Source organism: Bubalus kerabau, chromosome 15, assembly GCF_029407905.1.
Source record: "Bubalus kerabau isolate K-KA32 ecotype Philippines breed swamp buffalo chromosome 15, PCC_UOA_SB_1v2, whole genome shotgun sequence".
Lineage (NCBI taxonomy): Eukaryota > Metazoa > Chordata > Mammalia > Artiodactyla > Bovidae > Bubalus > Bubalus kerabau.
Genome location: NC_073638.1, coordinates 82,263,704 through 82,286,756, shown reverse-complemented (window position 1 = coordinate 82,286,756; position 23,053 = coordinate 82,263,704). Strand labels below are relative to the sequence as shown.

At 53.9% G+C, this 23,053-nt stretch overlaps 2 protein-coding genes and 1 long non-coding RNA gene across 5 annotated transcripts in view; 2 read left to right on the top strand and 1 right to left on the bottom strand.

The window, feature by feature from the left end:
- On the top strand, positions 1–2,991 carry TIMM10 (translocase of inner mitochondrial membrane 10). 3 transcript variants are annotated; one of them, XM_055547166.1, is made up of 4 exons: positions 1–157; positions 653–769; positions 2,315–2,536; positions 2,731–2,991. In XM_055547166.1, exons 2-3 carry the CDS (start codon positions 699–701, stop codon positions 2,514–2,516), a joined length of 273 nt encoding a protein of 90 aa, XP_055403141.1. In that variant the 5' UTR covers positions 1–157; positions 653–698; the 3' UTR covers positions 2,517–2,536; positions 2,731–2,991. The 3 variants fall into 3 exon arrangements, with proteins under 3 accessions (XP_055403141.1, XP_055403138.1, XP_055403139.1); XM_055547163.1 differs by lacking the exon at positions 2,731–2,991 and having other exon boundaries at positions 2,315–2,727; XM_055547164.1 differs by lacking the exons at positions 1–157; positions 2,731–2,991 and adding an exon at positions 188–516 and having other exon boundaries at positions 2,315–2,727.
- An 83-nt stretch (positions 2,992–3,074) lies between these two features.
- LOC129627694 (uncharacterized) lies at positions 3,075–17,246 on the bottom strand. Its single transcript, XR_008702659.1, has 3 exons — positions 16,997–17,246; positions 4,710–5,156; positions 3,075–4,499 (listed from the first exon to the last, which is right to left on the bottom strand). It is a non-coding gene; the product is annotated as an uncharacterized LOC129627694 (long non-coding RNA).
- SLC43A1 (solute carrier family 43 member 1) overlaps positions 16,696–23,053 on the top strand; it is a 32,461-nt gene continuing 26,103 nt past the window's right edge. The window contains 2 exon segments of the mRNA XM_055547162.1: positions 16,696–17,587; positions 18,791–18,957. Coding sequence (XP_055403137.1) covers positions 18,804–18,957 — 154 coding nt within the window. The 5' untranslated portion in view covers positions 16,696–17,587; positions 18,791–18,803.

Below are 23,053 nucleotides of genomic sequence, written 5' to 3'. Positions count from 1 at the left end.
CGGCGGGAGCCAGCCGCTCCCTCTCTATGGTGGCGGATTTCCCGGCGCCGCCCGCGGCGGGGTCTTCACTCCGGAAGCGCGGCCTGAGTGGAAGGGAGGCGGGACTTCTCGCCGGCCGTGCCCCACGTGCTTCCGCCCTGCACTAGCCGCCCGCTCGGTGAGTTTGTGGCGTGTGCCTGACGCCGGGGGCCCCGGGGGCGCGGGGAGAGGCCCGGGCCTCGGAGAGAGGCTTGGAGCGCGCGGCGACCCCGAAGACGGCGCCGCCGCTCCAGGGCCGTGGCCCCGGGCCCGGCCCCGCAGGCCCGCGTCGCATCGGATCCGCAGGGCCCCGCGCGTTCGTGCCGGCCGTTTGGGGCCCGGTCCCCGATACCCCCTCTTCTCCTGGAGAGACGCCACCTTGAGGGGCTGGGCGTCAGGGTGCTGGGACCCGCTCTGCAGGCCTGCCGTCGCCGGCTCTGCGACCTTGGGCGGGGCCTCGGTTCCCAGGTCCGACGCTGGGTGCTTGAGCTTGCCGAGGTCAGCGGCCCCTCCTGGTCGGATGCCCTTGGGATTCCTCCACGTCCTGCAGCCCCTGGACGGGAAAGCGGCTGGGAGGGCTGGGTGCTGACCGTGATGTCTCCCCCCCCCCCCCCCCCCCCCCGCCCAAACCCAGGAACTAGGAGGCCCGCAGGAGATCTCTTCCAGGGCGCAGGGCTGAGATGGACCCACTTAGGGCCCAGCAGCTGGCCGCAGAGCTGGAGGTAGAGATGATGGCCGACATGTACAACAGGTAAGGCCGGTCCTGCCCCTCACATCTTAGAGAATGCTCCCAAGTCATTCTCTCCAAGGGCAGAGGTGGACGACTTCCGAAAAATCTTCCTCTCAATCTAGGATAAACTGAGGTCCATACTTACCTTCCCAGCACCCACCCCCACGCAAGCATGCCCAGTGGCTGAGTCGTGTCTGACTCTTTTCCATCCCTTGGACTGTAGCTGGCCAGGCTCCTCTGTCCATGGGATTTCCCAGGTAAGAAGACTAGACTGGGTTGCGTTTCCTTCTCCACCCAACCCCATGGTTAAGGGTTAATGCAGACGCAGTGTGGACTCACTAGAAGGACTTTGACATTGGGATTGGGATGGAATTGATGATGGAGGAGTCGAGCAGGAAGAGAAACGAGGCTCTGGTTGGGCTCTGGGGACAGTAGGGCAGTTGCCTTTTGACAGATCCGCGTAACCCGTTTAGCAATGCTGAGCACTTGATAGGCATTATCTTTTTATAATCTCCAGAGTTCCCTTGTCCCATTTTTAAGGTGAGGACACTGAGGCTTGTAGAGGTTCAGCAGCTTTCTCAGGGTCCACAGCTCGTCAGTAGCAGTACCAGGACCAGGACTTCAGTCTGACTCCTAACGAGTCATCGGGCAGATTTGGGAACAAATCACAGCCACATCAACCACCACTACTGTGGCCTTGGGCAAGTTACTTGGACTTGTAGACTGGTGGTTATCCCAGCTATAAAGTGGAGTTCATAATAGTACCTTTCTCATAGAGACATTATAAATATTAAATGTTAAAATATAAGACAGACTTATCAAGCCCGACACACGTAGGCAGTCAACAATTATTTGCTATTTTTATTGGCTAAAACTCTCTGGTATCCTCCTTTGATTAGTTGGGTTTGTCTCGAAGGCTATATGTGAGAATAATTTTCTAAAGTAAGCTGTGAAGTCAGGCTTCATGCATGCGTGTAAGCTGCTTTGGCCTTGTCCAAGTCTGCGACCTCATGGACTGTAGCCCACCAGGCTCCTCTGTCTGTGGGATTCTCGAGGCAAGAACACTGGAGTGGGTTGCCATGCCCTGTTCCAGGTTCTGTTCCCCGCCCAGGGATCGAACCCACGTCTCTTACGTCTCCTGCATTGGCAGGCGGGTTCTTTACCACTGCGCCCCCAGGAAGCCCCCAGTCAGGCTCCCTGGGGTCGTAGCCCAGCTTTATGTGATCCTGAGGCTCCCTGTTCCTTCACTCCCTCATCTGTAAAAAGAGGGTAACGATCGTGCCGACTGCATAGAGTCATCCTAAGGACTGCGTGGCAGAATCCACGTCACGCGCTTAGTGTGATGTCCAGAACGTAGCCAATACTCAGCTAACGGTTCCTGTCTGATGAGTCAGAAACACAGGGTGACCATGGGCTCAGACAAGGGCCTCCCAAGACGGCGGAGGCGCAGACTGGGGGTTCACACTGCCTTCCTGGCGGGTGAGATCAGGGTAGCAGGGCAGGAGTCGTCGCGAGTTCCAGGTTTGCCACAGCAGGCTGCTGATCCGACCTTGCCCTTCTTTCTAGAATGACCAGCGCCTGCCACCGGAAGTGCGTGCCTCCCCACTACAAGGAAGCAGAGCTGTCCAAGGGCGAGTCCGTGTGCCTGGACCGCTGTGTCTCCAAGTACCTGGACATCCATGAGCGGATGGGCAAGAAGTTGACAGAGCTGTCTATGCAGGATGAGGAGCTGATGAAGAGGGCGCAGCAGAGTTCTGGGCCTGCATGAGGCGCAGCAGCACACCTAAGGTGCTCCCCCTCCCTCCCCACCTGTCTACTAAACGTGCCCCTCGCTGGGCGTCATCTGTGAAGACTGCCAGGCCTGGACTCCTTCCGGAGAGTCTCCAGGAGCTGGAGTATGATGGAGCCCTTTCCCAGGCGGGCCCGTGACTGTGTGTATATATATATATTATATATTAAAACAAATTTGTTGACACCCACAGTGTGCAAAGCAGTGTGCCTGGCACTTGGGAGTGAAGGCGGCAGACACAGCCTCTACCAGCAGAGGGAGTCTGACGTGTTTAAAAGCAGAGACCGGTCCTGTGGCTTAAGTGGGCAGTCCCCGTCAGCCGCTCGCTGTGTGACCCTGACCTCACCGTGCTTGGCTTCCTCATCTGTAAAGTCGGGGGACAGTCATAGGGCTGGGTGAAGGTAAAGTGAGTTAACGTGAATAAACCACTTACAGTAATGGCTGGGCCACAGAAGGTTCCCAAGATACTTCTTTTTTTGTAACAAGCATATGCTTTGTTTGGTTTGGATGCGCTGGGTCTTCGTTGCTGGGAGCGGGCTCTCTCTGGTTGCGGTTTGCAGGGCTCTCGTTGCTGGGAGTGGGCTCTCTCTGGTTGCGGTGTGCGGGGCTCTCGTTGCTGGGAGCGGGCTCTCTCTGGTTGCGGTTTGCAGGGCTCTCGTTGCTGGGAGTGGGCTCTCTCTGGTTGCGGTGTGCGGGGCTCTCGTTGCTGGGAGCGGGCTCTCTCTGGTTGCAGTGTGCAGGGCTCTTGTTGCTGGGAGCGGGCTCTCTCTGGTTGCGGTGTGCGGGGCTCGTTGCGGAGCACAGGCTGTAGGCACGGGGGCTTCAGCGGCTGCAGCTCACGGTCCCAGTTGCTCCGCGGCAGGTGGAATCTTCCTGGACCAGGGATCAAACCTGCGTCTCCTGCATTGGCGGGTGGCTTCTTCACCACTGTACCACCAGGGAAGCCCAGCTTTTTATGTTTAACAACTGAAGTGCAGGCCGGCACATCATTTTCCCAAATGATGGAAAAGAAATGATTTAGAGGAGCGGGTGGAAAGGAGATGGGACTTAAGTAGCCACGACGTGTCTTGGTTCTAAACAGCCACAGTGGAACATGTGAAGGGACCCAGCGTCACGCACGGTGTGTGTGATCCAGGGGAGGGCCTGAGTGATAACTGCCATTAGCCATCTGGGGTCCACCTGAGTCCACACTGGGACCCGCACTCCTCACCGTTGGTGGGATCTGTGGTCCGATCCACCCAGCAGGCTAGAGGCCCTCTTAGGAAACGGGGGCTCTGAGAGGTGGTGGTTTCTGGGTCACAGGAGAGGAGCAGTAGCCTGGAGGCCAGGATGGACCTCTACACGCACAGGAGAGGCCGCAGTGACTCCTGTCCTGACGGAGCCCTTGGAGAACTGCGGCTCAGGGCGGCTCGCTGCACCGGGAGCTTCGGTGACCCCAATGCCACTGTGGTAGCAGAGGCTGGCGTCCGGCATGTAACCTCACCGGGCCCCTGGGCGTGCAGGACAAATAGAGGCAGCGCATGACAGGCTTACAGAGGACAGGCTCAGGGAGCTCCCTGGCCGCCCGGTGCTTGGGTCGTGTCACCTTCACTGCCAAGGGCCCAGGTTCATTTCCTGTTGGATAACTAGCGTCCCACAGACTGCACGGAGCATCCGGGAAAAAACAGTCCAGGTTCAGGTCAGACCGCCTGGGGTGAAAGTTTCAGTCTGTGTGCTCCTGGGGAGGCATCTGACTGCTCTGTGCCTCAGCTGAGTGCGTGCTCTCATGTCCGACTCTTGGCACCCCCATGGACTGCAGCTCACCAGGCTCCTCTGTCCACGGGCTTCTCCAGGCAAGGAGACGAGTGGGTGCCATGCCCTTTGTCAAGGGATCATCCAACCCAGGGATCGAACCTTCGTCTCTTCCATCTCGTGCACTGGCAGGCAGAATCTTTATGGCCGGCACCAGCTCAGTTACCCTGTCTATCAAGTGATAAAACCAGTTCATCGAGTCGTCGTGAAGATTAAATGTGTTAATAACAACTAAGGCACTTAGGAAAGTGCCTCCCTTTCTCATGTTAAATACTCATAATGTTACCTATAATGTTACCTTTTTTAAAAAAATTGTTAACTTGGATGTAAGGAGACATGAGATAATACCCCCAGAAAAGTTAAAAAATCGTTAAAAATCACCTCCAGGGTGGGCTGAGAGCCCGCGTCCAGGTGCTGCAGTGCCGGTGTGGGCCAGCAGGTGGCGCCGTCCGCCCACGGGAGTCCGCCCGCTGGCGCCGGTCCGCGGGCGTCCCTCAGGTCCTCAGCGGGGGTTGTGCTGGGAAGGGTCAATGGTGAGGAAAGCAGACTGTGCCTGCCCTCAGGTTTAGCAGGAAGTATCAGGAGTTTCCAGGGTGCATCGCTGAAACGTATATTAGAAGCAAGGGCGGTCGGGGTGAAGAGAAGAGGTTTCAGCTACAGACAGAGAGCTGCAGAAAAGCTCGTATTGGAGTGGGATGGGATGGGAGGTGGGTGGTGGAGAAGAGACCTGTCCGAGGCCGGCCGGCTCAGCTCCACAGAGCCTGAAGAGCTGTGTTAAAAGGCTGGGTGTTCTCCGAAGGGCATCAGCAAACTGGAAGGAGGTGAACCCTGGCGGTGAAAATGACAAATCTGCATTTTAAAGGCTCCCTCTAGCTGCCAGCCTTGGGGATGGCAGTAGATGGATGACATGGATTCGGGGGGAGACATGCCAAGGATCCAGTGAGGAAATGGGTGTGTGTGTGTGTGTGTGTGTGCCTGTGTCTGTGTGTGTGGATTTCAGTAAAAGTACCTGTTGAGGGCTTCCTTGGGGGTCCAGAGGTTTAGCGTCCACCTTGCAATGCAGGGGACGCTAGTTTGATCCCTGGTCCAGTAAGAGCCCACGTGCCATGGGGCACCTAGAGCCCTCAGGCCACAACAAAAGGTGCCACCGCGATGAGAAGCCCACGTGCTGCAAGCAGAGAGGAGCCCCTGCTGGCCGCAGCTGGAGAAAGCCTGCACGAGGCCACGAAGAGCCAGCGCGGCCGAAAAGAACAAGAAATTAAAAAAAAAAACTTATTGTTGCCACATTGTGCTAGTGAGTATATTATTTCATTAAGATCTGATAACAGCTCTGAGGCGGGTACTGTGGTTCTCATAGATGAGGAAGCTGAGGCTCCCAAAAGCAAGTCACTTGCGAAGGGTCCTAGATCAAGCAAGTGGCAGGATTGCAGCTAATTCAGAGCCCACTTTTACCCAGTCCTCTGGGTGGAGGTGAGGGTGGACTTGGGGAGTCTTCCTTAATGCAGTATATGTCAGCAAAGTCATATTTCATTCAACAATATCTACTGTTGCCTTGCCACGCACAGAGAGCTATAGAAGGTGTACAACGTGAACTAGCTAGGTCCGTGCCTTCAGTGGCACTGGCACCCCACTCCAGTACTCTTGCCTGGAAAATCCCATGGACGGAGGAGCCTGGAAGGCTGCAGTCCATGGGGTCACTGAGGGTCAGACATGACTGAGTGACTTCACTTTCACTTTTCACTTTCACGCATCGGAGAAGGAAATGGCAACCCACTCCAGTGTTCTTGCCTGGAGAATCCCAGGGACGGGGGAGCCTGGTGGGCTGCCATCTATGGGGTCGCACAGAGTCGGACACAACTGAAGTGACTTAGCAGCAGCAGCAGCAGCTGCCTTCAGTGAGGGCTTCCCAGGTGACGCTAGAGGTAAGGAATCCCAGTAAGAGATGTGGGTTCAATCTCCTGGAGGAGGGAATGGCAACCCTCTTCAGTATTCCTGCCTGGAGAATCCCATGGACAGAGAAGCCTGGCAGGCTACAGTCCATGGGGTCGCAAAGAGTGGGACATGGGGTCGCAAAGAGTGAGTTGGCATGTGCACTGCCTTCAGTGAACAATATAGGGGGCGGGAGGGGAGGCATGGAGAGGTGAACAGACCTGTGAAGGGTGGTGGAATAGGCGAGGCCGAAGAGAAGGGTCAAAAACTCAATCCTCGTGTACGCTCGCTAGACTGTCAGATTTACAAATCGAGGACTGTCTCATGAAAAACCAGGACTTTGGCTTCTTTTGAAAAGTTAGAAGATCTGACACGTCCGCCTCCTTTCCTGCGTGGCGGGGGTCTGCTGGAGGACGGGCAGAGGCTCCCCCGTCCAGCGAGCCTTCCCTCCCCCGTGTCTCCCCTCCTCTTCAGCTCCTTGCCCTGGAGGCCTTTGCGCTGCACCATGCGTTCCCTGGGTTTTCAGCCAAGCCTAGCCGGAAGCTGAATGAGAAAATGTGTCATCCTGTCCCCAGAGCGAATGGTCTCCAAGGTGGCTCCTAACAGCCCACCCACTCTACTCACTGCTGTTCATCCCCAGTATGATCTCCTTCCACTGTGCACCTGACCTCGAGAGAGGCTTTTGATTGTTGGATTTTTTTTTTTTCCTTTTGTAAACTTTTTATTTTGCATTGGAGTATAGCTGATTGATGGGCTTCCCTGGTGGCTCAGGGGTAAAGAATCTGCCTGCCTATACAGGAGATGTAAGTTTGATCCCTGGATTGGGAAGATCCCCTGGAGAAGGACATGGCAACCCACTCCAGTCTTCTTGCCCGGGAAATCCCATGGACAGAGGAACCTGGTGGGCTGTAGTCCATGGGGTTGCAAAAGAACTGGATGTGATTTAGCAACTAAACAAAACATAGCTGGTTAACAATATGATAATTTCAGGTGAACAGCAAAGGGACTTAGCCCTACATATACACGTATCCATTCTCCCCTAAATACCCCTCGCATCCAGACTGCCACATAACATGGAGCGCAGTTCCATGTGCTATACAGTAGGTCCTTATTGGTTATCCATCTTAAATACAGTGTTCACTCCTCCTCGTAGAGGCTCACATCTAACAAACAGAACACAGCAAAGGTGATGAACGCTGCGTCCAAGGTCCAGGCACAGAAGAGCGTCATGGCCGTCCCTGTAGCGTTCCTCTCACCCCCGCCCTCCCCCTCCTCTCACTTGCAAACCCTCAGGAGGTGGGCTTCCATGTTGTCAGCTGTCCTAGGAAGACACCTGCGTGGTGAGGACCTCGGGCAACCTCCGGCGCACAGTCAGCGCGGAACTGAATCCCACCAGCACCTGCCCGAGTGAGCTGGGATGCAGGTCCTTCCCCAGTCGAGCTGTCAGATGACGGCAGCCCTGGCTGGCACTTTGCAGCCCTGTCAGAGCCCCTGAAGCAGAGGACAGAATGGACCTGCACCCTGACTGCCAGCCTGGAGCAGCTGAGATAATAAAGGTTGCTTTAAGCCATTATTTTCTGGGGTCATTTGTTACACAGAAAGAGTTAACAACCACTAATAGTTCTCACAATCATTAACGGTCATCAGAGAATATGCTCAGTCATTCTACACCTGCGCCTGGAAGGATCGAGGCACCATTCCATGCACCTGAGGTTCACCATGGAACAGGACAGGTGAAGATCCTTGCCAACCTGGAGTTTACATCCTAGGGCAATGGTTTTACATAAACCTCATGCTGGGGTCGCACAGAGTCGGACACGACTGAAGTGACTTAGCAGCAGCAGCAGCATGCTATTTAGAAGGAAAGAAGGGAGAAAGTTCTTAACCTTTCAGCTCTTGGACCACTCAAACTCCCAACAAAAGCCACAGACTGGTTCTTTGGAAAACTGTACGCGCACATAGAGTTTAGTATGCGATTTCAGGAAGTTTCATAAAAATTCTTGTGGGCTGACCTGAGGGAAATCTTGTGACAAGCATCAGTTTGAAAGCTGGGGCAAAAAGAAGCAAGACAGAAATTAAAGTACCTGGGGAGAGACAGATACTAAAATCAGCCACTTTTAAAAAGTAATTAAGCTGCACCAGGTCTTAGCTGCAACACGCAGGATTTTTCCCGTGCGGCGTGTGGACTCCTGCTGGCGTCATGTGAGCTCTAGTTCCCTGACCAGGATTGAACACTGGGCCCCTTGTGTTGGAAGCGTGGAGTCTTAGCCATTGGACCATCATCAGGGCAGTTCCATAAAATCTGTCCCTCTTATAATTGTGATGAGTGCTATGTAAAGGGATGACACCCCCACCCCAGGTCTGAGTGCTCAGAGAAGACGGTCACCCTGAAAGCGATACGGGTGAGAGACACCTGAAGGTTGGGTAGGACTTTGCCAGGGGACAGGGGTGGGGGAGGGGGGTGGCTTCTGTGCTAAGTCACAGGTTAGTGTTAGTGGTGGGGGTGGTGGGCGCTGGTCCCTGCCCGTCAGCCCACACAGACCATCAGAGGAGACACACATCTTGATGAGATGTGCCAAAGGGCGGCTCAGATATCGCAGGAGTCATATAGCAGAGGGACTTATTGTTGGAGTCAAAGAGCCTTCCTGTAGGAAGTGACAGTTAAGTCAAAATCTGGAGGACCAGTAGATAGACCAGGACAGAAGAATGTTCCAGGTCCAGGTGGGAGAACACGGGGTATTGACGGATGAGGCCAGGTCACCCCGGTGAAAACACAGAGAGGGGAGATGCCAGAGGGGGAATGGGGCGGCAGGAGGGCCCACATGGGCCCGGAGGCGCTGCTGAGAGCCTGGACGCTTGCTCAACAGGCATGGGAAACCACCAAGGGGAGTGGCCTGTAATTCTCCCTGGAAGGTGGACTTGGATGTATGAGGGGAATCCGGAAGGTCAGGGTGAAAACGCTGCAGGAGCCCAGGTTGGATCTGCTGAGGCCCGGGCTTGTGGGATAGCAGTCGATGGAGAAGAGATCTCTCTCTCTTAAAAAACAAGAAAAGTTTGTCCATGTCACTCATGTCCAGGGATCGAACCCAAGCCCCTGCAGTGGAAGTGCGGGGTCTTAGCCACTGGACCACCAGGAAGTCAAGCATCAGAGGTTGGAACCGCAGGCTCATCAGTAGGTTGGATGTGGAAGGCGGGGCTGGAGCAGAGACCGGATAACTCCAGTTTGGGCTTTAAACGACTGCGTGCAAGGTGGCGCTTTTACAGACCCAGGCAGCAAGGGAGGAAGAGCGAGGGAGGGGGGAGGAGGGTAATTTTCCGTCGTCACTGAGCACTCATCGTCTTAGAGGATCCCGTACAGCTGGCCTGTCTTTACTTTCCGGCTGCAACCTCTTACCACAGCCCCCCTCCGTCTACGCGCGCTTCGGTCCGGGCGCACCGTCAGCTCCCACAGTGGTTCAGCGTCCTCCTCGGCACTGTGTCTAGTCGCTCAGTCGCGTCTGACTCTTTGCGACCCCACGGACTGTGGCCCGCCCCGGGCTCCTCTGTCCTTGGGGTTCTCCAGGCAAGCATACCGGAGTGGGTTGCCACTTCCTTCTTCAGGGGAATCTTCCCAACCCAGGGGTCCAACCCGCGTCTCCCGCATTGACACGTGGGTTCTTTGCCGCTGAGCCGCCTGGGAGGCCCGTCCTCCTTTTCAGCGTGGATAAATCAGACGCGGGAAGCCTTCCATAGTGAGATCTCCGCACCGCAGCCTCTGCAGGGACTCCGTCCTGCCCTCTAGTCTAGACCACCGCCCTCCTGGGTGATGCGTGACAGCGCAGAATCTCTGTCCCGCACGGCACTTCCTTTAGACGCAATTGCACTTGCTACGCGATAATTGGATTCCTCGCCGCCTCTCCTCCACCGGACTTCATGTTCTCTGAAGATAGACTCTGTGTCTTATTCATCCTCCAATTCCCTAGTGCCTGATGCTTGTGAAAGTATTTAAAAATTTCTTTAAAACTGAGATATAATTCACATGATGAGAAAATCCACTCTTTTGAAGCGTTCACTTCAGTGGATGCTAGTCCATGCACAAAGCTGTACAATCATCGCCACTATTTAATTGCTCATTTTCTTCGCACCGCCCCCCCCCCCCATTTCTCCCTCCCCTGTTGTTACTTTTGGTCCTTGTTGGTTTTTGACGACTAACCTTCAGTCTCAAGGTATCTGTCCGTTTTCGGCATTTCGTATGCATGCAGTCCTATAATATGCGATGTTTTGCGTCTGGCTTCTTTTCTTCAGCATGTTTTCAGCTTTCGTCCATGTTGTAACATATATCAGGACCTTTTTATGACCAAATAATAATACGTTCAATATTATGCATTTTTTGTTTTGGTTTAGTTTTGGTCACCATGCAGGGCGTGTGGGATCTTAGTTCCCCAACCAAGGATCAAACCCAGGCCCTCAGCAAGGCATGTCCTAACCACTGAACCCCCAGGGACTCCCGCGACACACATTTTTATTTGTCCATTTATTCCAGGACAATTGAGTAGTTTGCACTTCTTGGCTTTTATGGGTAACAGGGTCATGAACATTCGTGTCTAAGTTTTTGTGTCCACATGATGGTTTTGGGTTCTAAAATCACTGCAGATGGTGATTGCTGTCATGAAATTAAAAGACGGTTACTCCTTGGAAGAAAAGCTATGACCAACCTAGACAGCATATTAAAAAGCAGAGACATTACTTTGTCAACAAAGGTCCGTCTAGTCAAAGCTATGGTTTTTCCAGTGGTCATGTATGGATGTGAGAGTTGGACTATAAAGAAAGCTGAGTGCCGAAGAATTGATGCTTGAACTGTGGTGTTGGAGAAGACTCTTGAGAGTCCCTTGGACTGCAAGGAGATCCAACCAGTCCATCCTAAAGGAGATCAGTCCTGGGTGTTCACTGGAAGGACTGATGTTGAAGCTGAAACTCCAATACTTTGGCCACCTGATGCGAAGAGCTGACTCACTGGAAAAGACCCTGATGCTGGGAAAGATTGAGGGCAGGAGGAGAAGGGGACGACAGAGGATAAGATGGTTGGATAGCATCACCAACTGGATGGACATGAGTCTGAGTAAACTCCGGGAATTGGTGATGGACAGGGAGGCCTGGTGTGCTGCACTCCACGGGGTCGCAAACAGCATGACTGAGCGACTGAACTGAACTGAATGTTCTCAGTTCTCTGCAGTCTATACCTAGGAGAGGAACTGCTGGGTTTCAGTGCTAACTCTGGAACTATTTGAGGCTCGGCCAAACCATTTTTCCGAAGTCGCTGCACCATTTTATTTACATTCCTCATGCAAAGGTTGACTGTGACTATTTGTGGGGCTGAATAAATCATGTCTCCCCTGTGAGCTGGATACTGTTACCTCCTGGAAGAGGGAGGCTCAGCACTGTGAGTGCCTCAGGCAGACCTGCACATGTGACCGGAAGCAGGGCGGGAAGGGGACTCCGGCTGTGACCTGGGAACCAGTCCTGACACCCCAGCAGGAGGCGGGCGGGCCAGCAGCTGACAGGACACGCAAGGCAACAGCCTTGTTGTCCTCCGCTCTGGGACAGAGTCTAGAGAGGGGTTACTGTGGGGGCAGGTGGATCCTATGACTCTGATACAGGGGTGGGTCTCTGGTCTCTTCTCTGAGACTTTCCCAGGGGGTCCCTGTGGTTAAGACTCCAGGCTTCCACTGCAGGGGACAAGGGCTAATTCCTGGTCTGGGAACTAGGACCCTACATGCCATTCTCGTGGGCCCCCTGCTGCTGCTGCTGCTGCTGAGTCGCTTCAGTCGTGTCCGACTCTGTGCGACCCCACAGACGGCAGCCCACCAGGCTGCCCCGTCCCTGGGATTCTCCAGGTAAGAACACTGGAGTGGGTTGCCATTTCCTTCTCCAATGCATGAAAGTGAAAAGTGAAAGTGAAGTCGCTCAGTCATGTCCGACTCCTATCGACCCCATGAACTGCAGCCCACCAGGCTCCTCTGTCCATGGGTTTTCCAGGCAAGAGTACTGGAGTGGGGTGTCATTGCCTTAAAGTCTCTCTCTTTTCAAAACGTAGTTACTGATTTTTGGCTGCGCTGGGTCTCCAGTGCTGTGAGCGGTCTTCTCGGGCTGAGGCAGCGGCTACTCCCTGGTTGAGTGAGGGCTTCTCATCGCAGCGGCTCCTCTTGTCTCAGAGCAGCGGCTCTGGGCATGCGGGCTCCAGCAGCTGTGGCCCAGGGACCTATTTCCTCCTTGGCAAGTGGGATCTTCCCAGACCAGGGATCGAACCTGTGTCTCCCGTGTGCACAGGCAGGCTCTCGACCCCTGGACCGCCAGAGAAGTCCTATTTTTTTTATTATTATTATTATCTGAACCATTACACTGGCTTCTTAACTGCTCTCAAGTCCCTCTTCTTTCCATTCCTTAAACACAGAAACCCGACCATATCTATCTCCTTCCTTAAAAAACAGACAAACTAAACCAAAAGAAAACAAAATCTGGGAGTTCCAATCACCTATCTCACAGAGTAAGACTTCTCACAAGAGAAGACTCTACACATAGACATCACCAGATGGTCAAAATCAGACTGATTATATTCTTTGCAGCCAAAGATAGAGAAGCACTATACAGTCAGGAAAAACAAGACCGGGAGCTGACTGTGGCTCAGATCATGAACTCCTTATTGCCAAATTCAGACTGAAATTGAAGAAAGTGGAGAAAACCACTAGACCATTTAGATATGACCTAAATCAAATCCCTTATGATTATACAGTGGAAGTGAGAAATAGATTCAGGGGATTAAATCTGATAGAGTGCCTGAAGAACTATGGACGACAGGGAGCAAGACCATCCCCAAGAAAAAGAAATGCAAAAAGGCAAAATGGTTGTCTGAGGAGGCCTTACAAATAGCTGTGAAAAGAACAGATGAGAAAGGCAAAGGAGAAAAGGAAAGATATACCAAATTGAATGCAGAGTTCCAAAGAATAGCAAGGAGAGATAAGAAAGCCTTCCTCAGTGATCAGTGAAAAGAAATAGAGGAAAACAATAGAATGGGAAACATCTCTTCAAAAAATTAGGGATACTAAGGGAACATTCCATGCAAAGATGAGCACAAAAAAGGACAGAAATGGTATGAAGCAGAAGATATTAAGAAGAGGTGGCAAGAATGCACAGAAGAACTATACAAAAAAGATCTTCATGACCCAGATAATCACGATGGTATGATCGCTCACCTAGAGCCAGACATCCTGGAATGTGAAGTCAAGTGGGCCTTAGGAAGCATCACTATGAACAAAGCTAATGGAGGTGATGGAATTCCAGTTGAGCTACTTCAAATCCTGAAAGATGATGCTGTGAAAGTGCTGCACTCAATATGCCAGCAAATTTGGAAAACTCAGCAGTGGCCATAGAACTGTAAAAGGTCAGTTTTCATTCCAATCCCAAAGAAAGGCAATGCCAAAGAATGCTCAAACTACCGCACAATTGCACTCATCTCACACGCTAGCAAAGTAATGCTCAAAATTCTCCAAGCCAGGCTTCAACAGTATGTGAACCGTGAAATTTCAGATGTTCAAGCTGGATTTAGAAAAGGCAGAGGAACCAGAAATCAAATTGCCAACATCCACTGGATCATCAAAAAAGCAAGACAGTTCCAGAAAAACATCTACTTCTGCTTTATTGACTATGCCAAAGCCTATGTGTGGATCACAACGAACTGTGGAGAATTCTTAAAGAGATGGGAATACCAGACCACCTGACCTGCCTCTTGAGAAATCTGTATGCAGGTCAAGAGGCAAAAGTTAGAACTGGACATGGAACAACAGACTGGTTCCAAATAGGAAAATGAGTATGTCAAGGCTGTATATTGTCACCCTGCTTATTTAACTTCTATGCAGAGTACATCATGAGAAACGCTGGACTGGAAGAAGCACAACCTGGAATCAAGATTGCTGGGAGAAATATCAATAACCTCAGATATGCAGATGACACCAGCCTTATGGCACCCTTATGGTGAAGAAGAACTAAAGAGCCTCTTGATGAAAATGAAAGTGGAGAGTGGAAAAGTTGTCTTAAAACTCAATATTCAGAAAATGAAGATCATGGAATCCTGTCACATCACTTCATGGCAAATAGATGGGGAAACAGTGGCAGACTTTATTTTGGGGGGCATCAAAATCACTACAGATGGTGACTGCAGCCATGAAATTAAGATGCTTGCTCCTTGGAAGGAAAGTTATGACCACCTAGACAGCATATTAAAAAGCAGAGACATTACTTTACCAACAAAGGTCCATCTAGTCAAAGCTATGGTTTTTCCAGTAGTCATGTAGAGATGAGAGAGTTGGACTATAAAGAAAGTTGAGTGGCAAAGAATTGACACTTTTGAGCTGTGGTGTTGGAGAAGACTCTTGAGAGTCCCTTGGACTGCAAGGAGATCCAACCAGTCCATCCTAAAGGAAATCAGTCCTGAATATTCATTGGAAGGACTGATGCTGAAGCTGAAACTCCAATACTTTGGCCACCTGCTTCAAAGAACTGGCTCATTAGAAAAGACCCTGATGCTGGGAAAGACTGAAGGCCAGAGGAGAAGGGGACGACAGAGGATGAGATGGTTGGATGGCATCACCAACTGGATGGACGTGAATTTGAGTAAACTCTGGGAGTTGGTGATGGACAGGGAGCCCTGGCATGCTGCAGTCCTTGGAGTTGCAAAGAGTTGGACACGACTGAGCGACTGAACTGAACTGAACTGAACTGACTGATTTCACAAAGTGGGAAATCCTTGGCCTGGCAGAGGTCCTTCCAAACTGACCCCAACCATCCTTTCCAGCTCCCTTTCTCACTCCGCTCTTCCCGTTATTGGACAGACATTTACCAGTGGCGGTTACAGGTCAGGTCCTGGGATGGGTTGCAGGCATAATACAAACCAGCCACAACGTGGTTCCTATGGTGCCTGCCCTCCAGGGACTTCTAGCTCCTGGGGAGGGAGCAGGCAAGATACTGCTGATTCTAGATCAGGGTGAGCACTTCATCTCAGTATAGAACAGCATTGAGCAGGCCAGCAGCGGGCGGGGGAGCACCTCTAACCCAGCCTAGGAGATCAGAGCTTCCAGCCAAAAGGGAAAACTGGAGGAGTTGGGAAGGACAAGTACATCGGAGATGAAGGAAGGAATCTGTCTTTCCCGCAAGATGCAATCGCAGATGCAAAGGGAAGGCGATGTGGAAGCAGTGACTTCACACTTCATTCCACAGGTGCTTCCCAAGTGCTCTCAGCTGCCAGGGGCTGTTTCTGGCTCTGGAGACACCGCAGTGCACACAGCAGACCAGAGCCTTGTCCCCATGCAGCTGACAGGTCCCCAGGCGAAAAGATGCAAATGTGGGTTGGAGAGAAAGGCGAGCATTAACAGCCACAGGGGAGCCTTGGACCCCTAGAGTCTGTGGAGCCGGGTCCACAAAACCCCTGGAATTTGAATGTAGATATATGTGTCTGCATGGTCACACAGGCCTGTTCACAGGGAGCGGTCTCAACATTTTATTACATTCTTGAAGCGACCTGTCCATGAAGCCTTGGGTCATGGGGTCCTTATTCTAGGGCCCCTGGTGCAAAGCTAAGGAGTTTGACCTTGATCTGGAAGTTCTGGGAGCCAGTCGTGAATTTTGAGAAGCGAAACCCTCAGTGCCTGACACCCACTGCACCCCTGCCACAGAGAAGTCCTCGTCCCTTTTCAGCTGCTACGATTCCGCTTTTGCTGTTTCCTCCCGACCTGGAGGAATGGGAAGGACCACCCTTCAAAGCCAGCCAGGCCTGACTTTGCATCCCCTTTAGACCTACCGTTTTCCAGCTGCTGGCCCCCAGGCCTGTCCTCCTGTGACAAGCTCCAAGGTTTAAATGAGCCTGTGATGTTTTGAGGATTTAATGATAACTTTTGCTTGGAAAAATATGGGCTTCCCTGGAGGCTCAGACAGTAAAGAGTCTTCCTGCAATGTGGTAGACCCTGGTTTGATCCCTGGGTCAGGAAGACCCCCTGGAGAAGGGAATGGATACTCACTCCAGTATCCTTGCCTGAAGAATCCCATGGACAGAGGAGCCTGGAGGTCTACAGTCTGTGGGGTCGCAAGGAGTTGGACACGACTGAGCGACCGAGAAACACTTTGCCTGGAAAGGGCCCAGCATACATTAGGCACTCAGCAAATGTGAGTTCCTCTCATGGTGAAGTGGCTCAGCTGTTTAGAGAGTCCCTCTTGTCTGGGGCCTGGAACATCCTGGGCAGTTGCTCACAAGCCCAAAGAGCTTTGCGAACATCATCAGCATCACTCTTCAGACCCCCCAATAAACTCACATCTGTACTGATGGGCCCTCGCCCTCATCCCATGAGTCCACACCACAGTTCACCCTCTGTTTTACAGATGAGGACGCTGAGGCTCAGGAGGTCCAGAGACTGTCTGGAGGGCTCCCATGACCACATCTTCTGTAACAATAATGGCAATGGCAGCAGTAACAACCACAGTGAACTCTGATTATGCTTCCTTTGTGCCAAGAGCGGCCGTGAGCATTTTGCCTGTCTCAGAACCCCCAACTCCAGCGCCCAGCTCTCCAGCAGTCCTACCATAGGTACCATTGTAAGGTAAGTGCTGTCGGTACAACTTAGAGAAGGAAACCGAGGCTCAGAGAGGCCAAGCAACTCGCTCAAGGTAGCGCAGGACAGAGTTCACGTCCACTCTCAGAGCTCAATCTGACTTACCTCTACAAGGAAATCCGTTTCACTCTGCCTCTCTCGGAAAACTCTGCTCCCCAGCTGCACAGTTCAAAACCCCACCCGTACCCCCCGCCCCGCCGCCCCGGCATCGCGGTCAGCGCGCTCCAGCCGAGATGTTCTTTGCTGTGGCCGAGGATACAGAGAGGGCTGCCTGGTTCTTCTTGGGGGCCGGGGGCAAAGGCTAGCGGGAGGGAGATGGGTGGACATTTTAGGCGCAGGGCCGTGTGCCGGGGAGGGTGTCTGGGTATCCGGGATCGAGTCACGTGCTCGTGAAACTCGACCTAGGGGCAGGGTTTGGGGAGGGAACCCCCGCCCCCAGCTCGGGGCGTCAATACAGCGGTTGGCTCTTCCGTCGATTCACCTCGTCCTACCCTCGCCGCGCGGACTGGGGGCCGCCCGGAGGCGTCGTGTTCCCCGACCTCCTCCAATAGAACAGGGGCGGTGACAGCCCCAGGCGGAATCTCCAAGGCCGCGAGCGCCGGGACGGTCCCGAGCTGGGCCCGCCGGACACCGGACACCGGACGCCGGACGCCGACGGGTCCGCGGCCACGCGAGGCGCGTCTGCCTGGATCAGAGGTGAGCGGCCGGCAGGGCTGGGGGGTCCCTGAGAACCGGGGGTCCCCGGGTGGCTCCTGCCGATTCTTCCAGGCTCCCCAAGAAACCCAGTCACCTGAGGGCGCGGCTCCCGCCCCTTCAGTCTGGCCCCTCTGCCCCTCTCCGGCGGCCCGTCCTCCGCTCTGGACCACACTCGTGTCTGAGGCCGTGAGGACCTACGGACGCGCCCGAAGGCCCAGGCCCATTTCACAGATGGGAATACTGAGGCTCCCGGGGGCAGGCACTCGCGCCTCCCCCAGCTCTGCGGCCCGGCCCGCCCCTCTCCTCTGCGATTTCCTCGGGCTCTCCTTCCCCCTAGTCCCGGCCGCTCTCCGCCCCGGCGCCGCCCGCATGCTGTCCCCTCCCGCGGCGGTGGCCGGCTTGTCTCCCTTTGGTAAACACGCCCGCTCCCCAGCCCCTCCACCGCCCAGGCCCTTATTGAGTCAGCGGCCGCCGGACTTCCTGCGGGAACCCGAGCCCCGTCCCCGGACAGGAGAGGACGGGCGGGCGCCTCGGGTGAGCGGGGGGCGCGGGGGTCGCGGAGGGCCCGCCTGGGGCGCCTTCCACGTGGCAACTGCGGGCCGGGAGCGAGAGCCCACGGACACTTGGGTCGCCCGGCGCGGGAAGGGGCAGGGCCCGCGGGAGCCCGGCCCCGGGGGAGAGGAGTGGTCTCCCCGGGGCCACGGGAAGACGGAGGGAGGCGGGGGGTGTCCTGGGGCTGCTATCGGACTTTCCCCTTCCTCCTCCTGCTCTCCTCGGGGGGTCCTTCCTGGAGCTGGAGGCTGGCTGGCGGCCGGCGGCGGCTTCAGAGCGCGCCCTGCCCCCTTGCTGACCTCTGGGGACTCGGGGAAGCGCGGGTTTGGACGCCGGGAGCCGGGCACCGCGTGCCTGGGCCTCGGTGGAGAAGCCTGGAGGCGCGCCAGGAGTCCGTGGCGCGCAGACAGGACCTTCCGGTCCCTGATAGTGACCCGGGGGGCGTGGGGGACCCCAGCGCTTCCGGCGCTGCCCGTGCGCCCAGACCCAGCTCGTCGAGACCCGCTGGGAAGCCCAGGACGCGATGGGGGCCTCCGTGAAGGGCGTCCCCCCTTACCGGGCGGGCTCAAGGTGGGTCTCTAGAGCCCCCACGATAAAGGTTGCTTCTCAGGGTCCTCTGGGCGCTTGGCTTAGTCCTCTGTGCCCCGGCAGGCTGGCCACCGGGATGGCCCCCACGCTGGAGCAGGCGTACCGGCGGCGCTGGTGGATGGCGTGCACCGCGGTGCTGGAGAACCTCTTTTTCTCCGCAGTGCTCCTGGGCTGGAGCTCCCTGCTGATTATGCTCAAGAAGGAGGGCTTCTACTCCAGCATGTGCTCAGGTACCCCAAGAAGGGACCAGCGGGGGCGGCAGATGGGGACAGGGGGCGCCGGCCGAGGCCGGAGACCCAGCACCCTGCAGGGGCTTGGGCACCCCCACGTCTCCTCCAAACTTTCTCTAGAGAAGAACCCACTAACCAAATTCCATTTGCACTGAAACCCAAGCGTCCTGCGGGCATCCGGGTTCCAGGTGGGAGCCTTTGGCAATCTCAGGTCTAGAGCAAGACGCACTGCAGCTGCTAGCTGAGTGAGGGTTTTCTTGCTGGGGCTATTGTCAGGCTGAAGGAGGCAAAGGAGAGTCTTCAAGCTGGATTTGATCGTCAAGGTGGTGGAGGGTGGGGGTTGGTGTGCCTCCTTTTCCAGGCTCTTGGAGGCCTCGAGTCACCTCTTATACAAAGTGAGTAGCCTCATTTCCTCTAGGGCCCCAGCTCATGGGGGTCTGTTTCCCATTTTGGTCACCTGGGCTTTGTGTGAAGGGCCCTGAAGGCTGGAGTGACAATTCTAGCAATCTTGGGGAACCCTGGCTGTCTTCAAGTGCCGGGAGGCAAGGAGTTGCCCCTCCTGCTGCCTGGGAGTTGAGTTTCTCCTCCCGTCTGACACGGGGATCTTTCTTTTCTGGGAAGGAGGGCGCTGAACTGACAGGCTCAGCCCAAGGAGCTGGAGGGATGTGGAGTTTGGCCCTGGCCTGCTTATCCTCTTCCTCCAAACGCCTGGCTGAGGAACTGGCTTTGGAGGAGGGCCAGCTTGGGTTAGAATCCCAGGAGCTGGCTGACACTGGCAAGGTCTCCAAAGTGCTGAGTGCTTCCTGGGTGGCACTAGTGTTAAAGAGCCCGCCTGCCAATGCAAGAGGCATAAGTAAGGGGCAAGGGTGATACCTGGTTGGGAAGATCCCCTGGAGGAGGGCGTGGCAACCCACTCCAGTATTCTTGCCTGGAGAATCCCATGGACAGAGGAGCCTGGCGGGCCATGGGGTCGCAGAGAGTTGGGCATGACTGCAGAGAGCACGAACACGAGCTAAACCATTGAGCTTTAGACACCTGGTCTGCAAAGTGGGAAGAAGAGCAGTGTCTATGCAGTGAGAGGGAACAGTACGTGATCCGTGTGAGTGTCCTTCCTGGCTTCTCGCAGCTCCTGACTTCACTCCCTGCAGCCTGCCTTGGCTGTGGGAGAAAACTGTTGCCTTTGCGGGGGTGGAGCTGGGGCGCCCTTGATTTCTGCACCCCGCCCGACTAATCTGTAAGCAGCAGGTGGGGTGCAGGATGTGTGGGCATGCACAACCTGATGGGGCGCCCGAGGAGGTGGGGATTCAAGCTGGCAGCTGGCTAGCAAGGGCAGGCTGGGTCAGGAGGTGCTGGCTTGGGGTGGCGTGCTGGGCATCCCAGGGTGGCTGGGAGAGCCAGGCAGAGGCCCGGGGCATCCCTGTGCCAGGGGAGGCCAGGAGTCCAGGTCTGCGCTGAGCTGTTTGCCCTGGACACTGGGGAGACCTGCCCTTTGCTGCCTCCTGGCCTTGATGCCTGTCTCTGCCTGTCCAGTGGCTTCTTCCAGCCCTCTGCACCTGTTTTTTTTTTTTTTAATCAACTTTATTGAAGATTAATTTACATCACACATTCTGATGAGGTTGGACAAATTTACACACATTAGGAACCATCACCACATTCAATATTTAGAGTATTTCCGTCACCTGTAAAACTCCTTCCCTCTTGCTGCCCATCGTCCAGCTTTTCAAAAATATGGATAGAGGTTGATTAAGATAGAAGTCTCATAGCTTACAATTCACCCATTGAAAGTACACAAGCTGGGGCTTCCCGGGTGGTCCAGTGGTTAAGAATCCTTCTGCCAATGCAGAGGACACAGGTTCCATCCTTGGTCCAGGAAGATCCCGCATACCGTGGGGCAGGTGGGCCTAGAGCCTCTAGAGCCTCTGCTCCCCAAAGAGAAGCCACTGCAGAGAGAAGCCCCGCACGGCCACTAGAGTAACCGCTGTTCACCACATCCAGAGGAAGACTGCGTGCAGCCACGAGGACCCAGCATGGCCAGGAAAAAAAAAAGGATACAAGTTAATGGTTTTTAATTTATTCAGAGTTGTTCCACCATCACCACAACCACTTTTAGAACATTTTCTTTGCCCCCTAAATTCACCCTGGATCCAACAGCAGTACCCACTCCCCACTGCCTCTTCTTTCACCCCCCCAGCACAAAGCAACCCCTCGTCTACTTTCTGTTACAGATATGCTATGACAGACACAGACTTGCTTATTCTGAATGTTTCATGTAAATTGCATCTTATAACAGGTGATCTTGCGTTAGGGTTCAGTTCAGTTCAGTTCAGTCGCTCAGTCGTGTCCGATTCTTTGCGACCCCATGAATCACAGCACGCCAGGCCTCCCTGCCCATCACCAACTCCCGGAGTTCACGCAAACTCACGTCCATCGAGTTGGTGATGCCATCCAGCCATCTCATCCTCTGTCGTCCCCTTCTCCTCCTGCCCCCAATCCCTCCCAGAATCAGAGTCTTTTCCAATGAGTCAACTCTTCGCATGAGGTGGCCAAAGTACTGGAGTTTCAGCTTTAGCATCATTCCTACCAATGAACACCCAGGACTGATCTACTTTAGAATGGACTGGTTGGATCTCCTTGCAGTCCAAGGGACTCTCAAGAGTCTTCTCCAACACCACAGTTCAAAAGCATCAATTCTTGGGTGCTCAGCTTTCTTTATAGTCCAACTCTTACATCCATACCTGACCACTGGAAAAACCATAGCCTTGACTAGACGAACCTTTGTTGGCAAAGTAATATCTCTGGTTTTGAATATGCTATCTAGGTTGGTCATAACTTTCCTTCCAAGGAGTAAGCGTCTTTTAATTTCATGGCTGCAATCACCATCTGCACTGATTTTGGAGCTCCCCAAAAATAAAGTCTGACACCGTTTCCACTGTTTCCCCATCTATTTCCCATGAAGTGATGGGACCAGATGCCATGATCTTCGTTTTCTGAATGTTGAGCTTTAAGCCAACTTTTTCACTCTCCTCTTTCACTTTCATCAACAGGCTTTTTAGTTCCTGTTAGCATGATGTTTTCAAGGTTTTTTCGTGTTGGCAAGGGTATCAAGACGTGGTTCCTTTCCAAGTCCTTTGCCACCACATTTTATTTCTCCCTTCAACAGTTGCTAGACATTGGGTTGTTTCCATTTGGGGGTTATTATGGTGATGCTCCTGTGAACACTCATGCTCAAGTCCTGGGTGAACATGTGCTTTCCTTCCATATGGAATTGCTGGGCCATAGAGTAACTCTAACATTGGGGGAACTGCCAGCTGTTTGCCATTTTCCATTCCTATCAGCAGTGCACGTGTGTTCCAACGTCTCAATATCCTAGACAATGTTTGTTATTTCTCATCTGTTTTATTGTGGACATTGCTCTCTTTCTGTGGTTTTGATTTGCATTTCCCTAGCGGCTACGGAGAAGGCAATGGCACCCTACTCCAGTACTCTTGCCAGGAAAATCCCAGGGACGGGGGAGCCTGGTGGGCTGCCGTCTATGGGGTCGCACAGAGTCGGACTCGACTGAAGTGATTTAGCAGCAGCAGCGGCAGCGGTGGCGGCTAGTGACGGTTGAGCATCTTTCTCATGTATTCTAGGCCACTAATGTATCTTTTCTTGGAGACATCTATTTAGATCCGTTCCCCATTTTTGAAGTGGGTTATATTTTATCCCTGAGTTATAAGAGTTCCTTGTATTATAGGTACAAGTCCCTTACCAGATATAGGAGCTTCTCACTTCAGGGACGTTGCAGAGCACAGGCTCTGGGGTGTGTGGGCTCAGGAGTTGCAGCTCCTGGGCTTTGGAGCACAGTCTCCATAGGCACCGCGCACACGGGCTTAGCTGCTCCTCGCAGGTGGAATCTTCCACCCCCGGGGATCAAACGCGTGTCTTCTGCATTGGCAGGCAGATTCTTTACCCCTGACTCACCAGAGAAGCCCTCTTTTCACATTCTTTATAGTGTTCTTCCGAGCACAGAACTTTTTTTTGTTTAACTGAAGTAGAGCTGATTTATAGTGTTTTGTTCCTTTCTGGTGTACAGCAAAGTGATGCAGTTTTATCT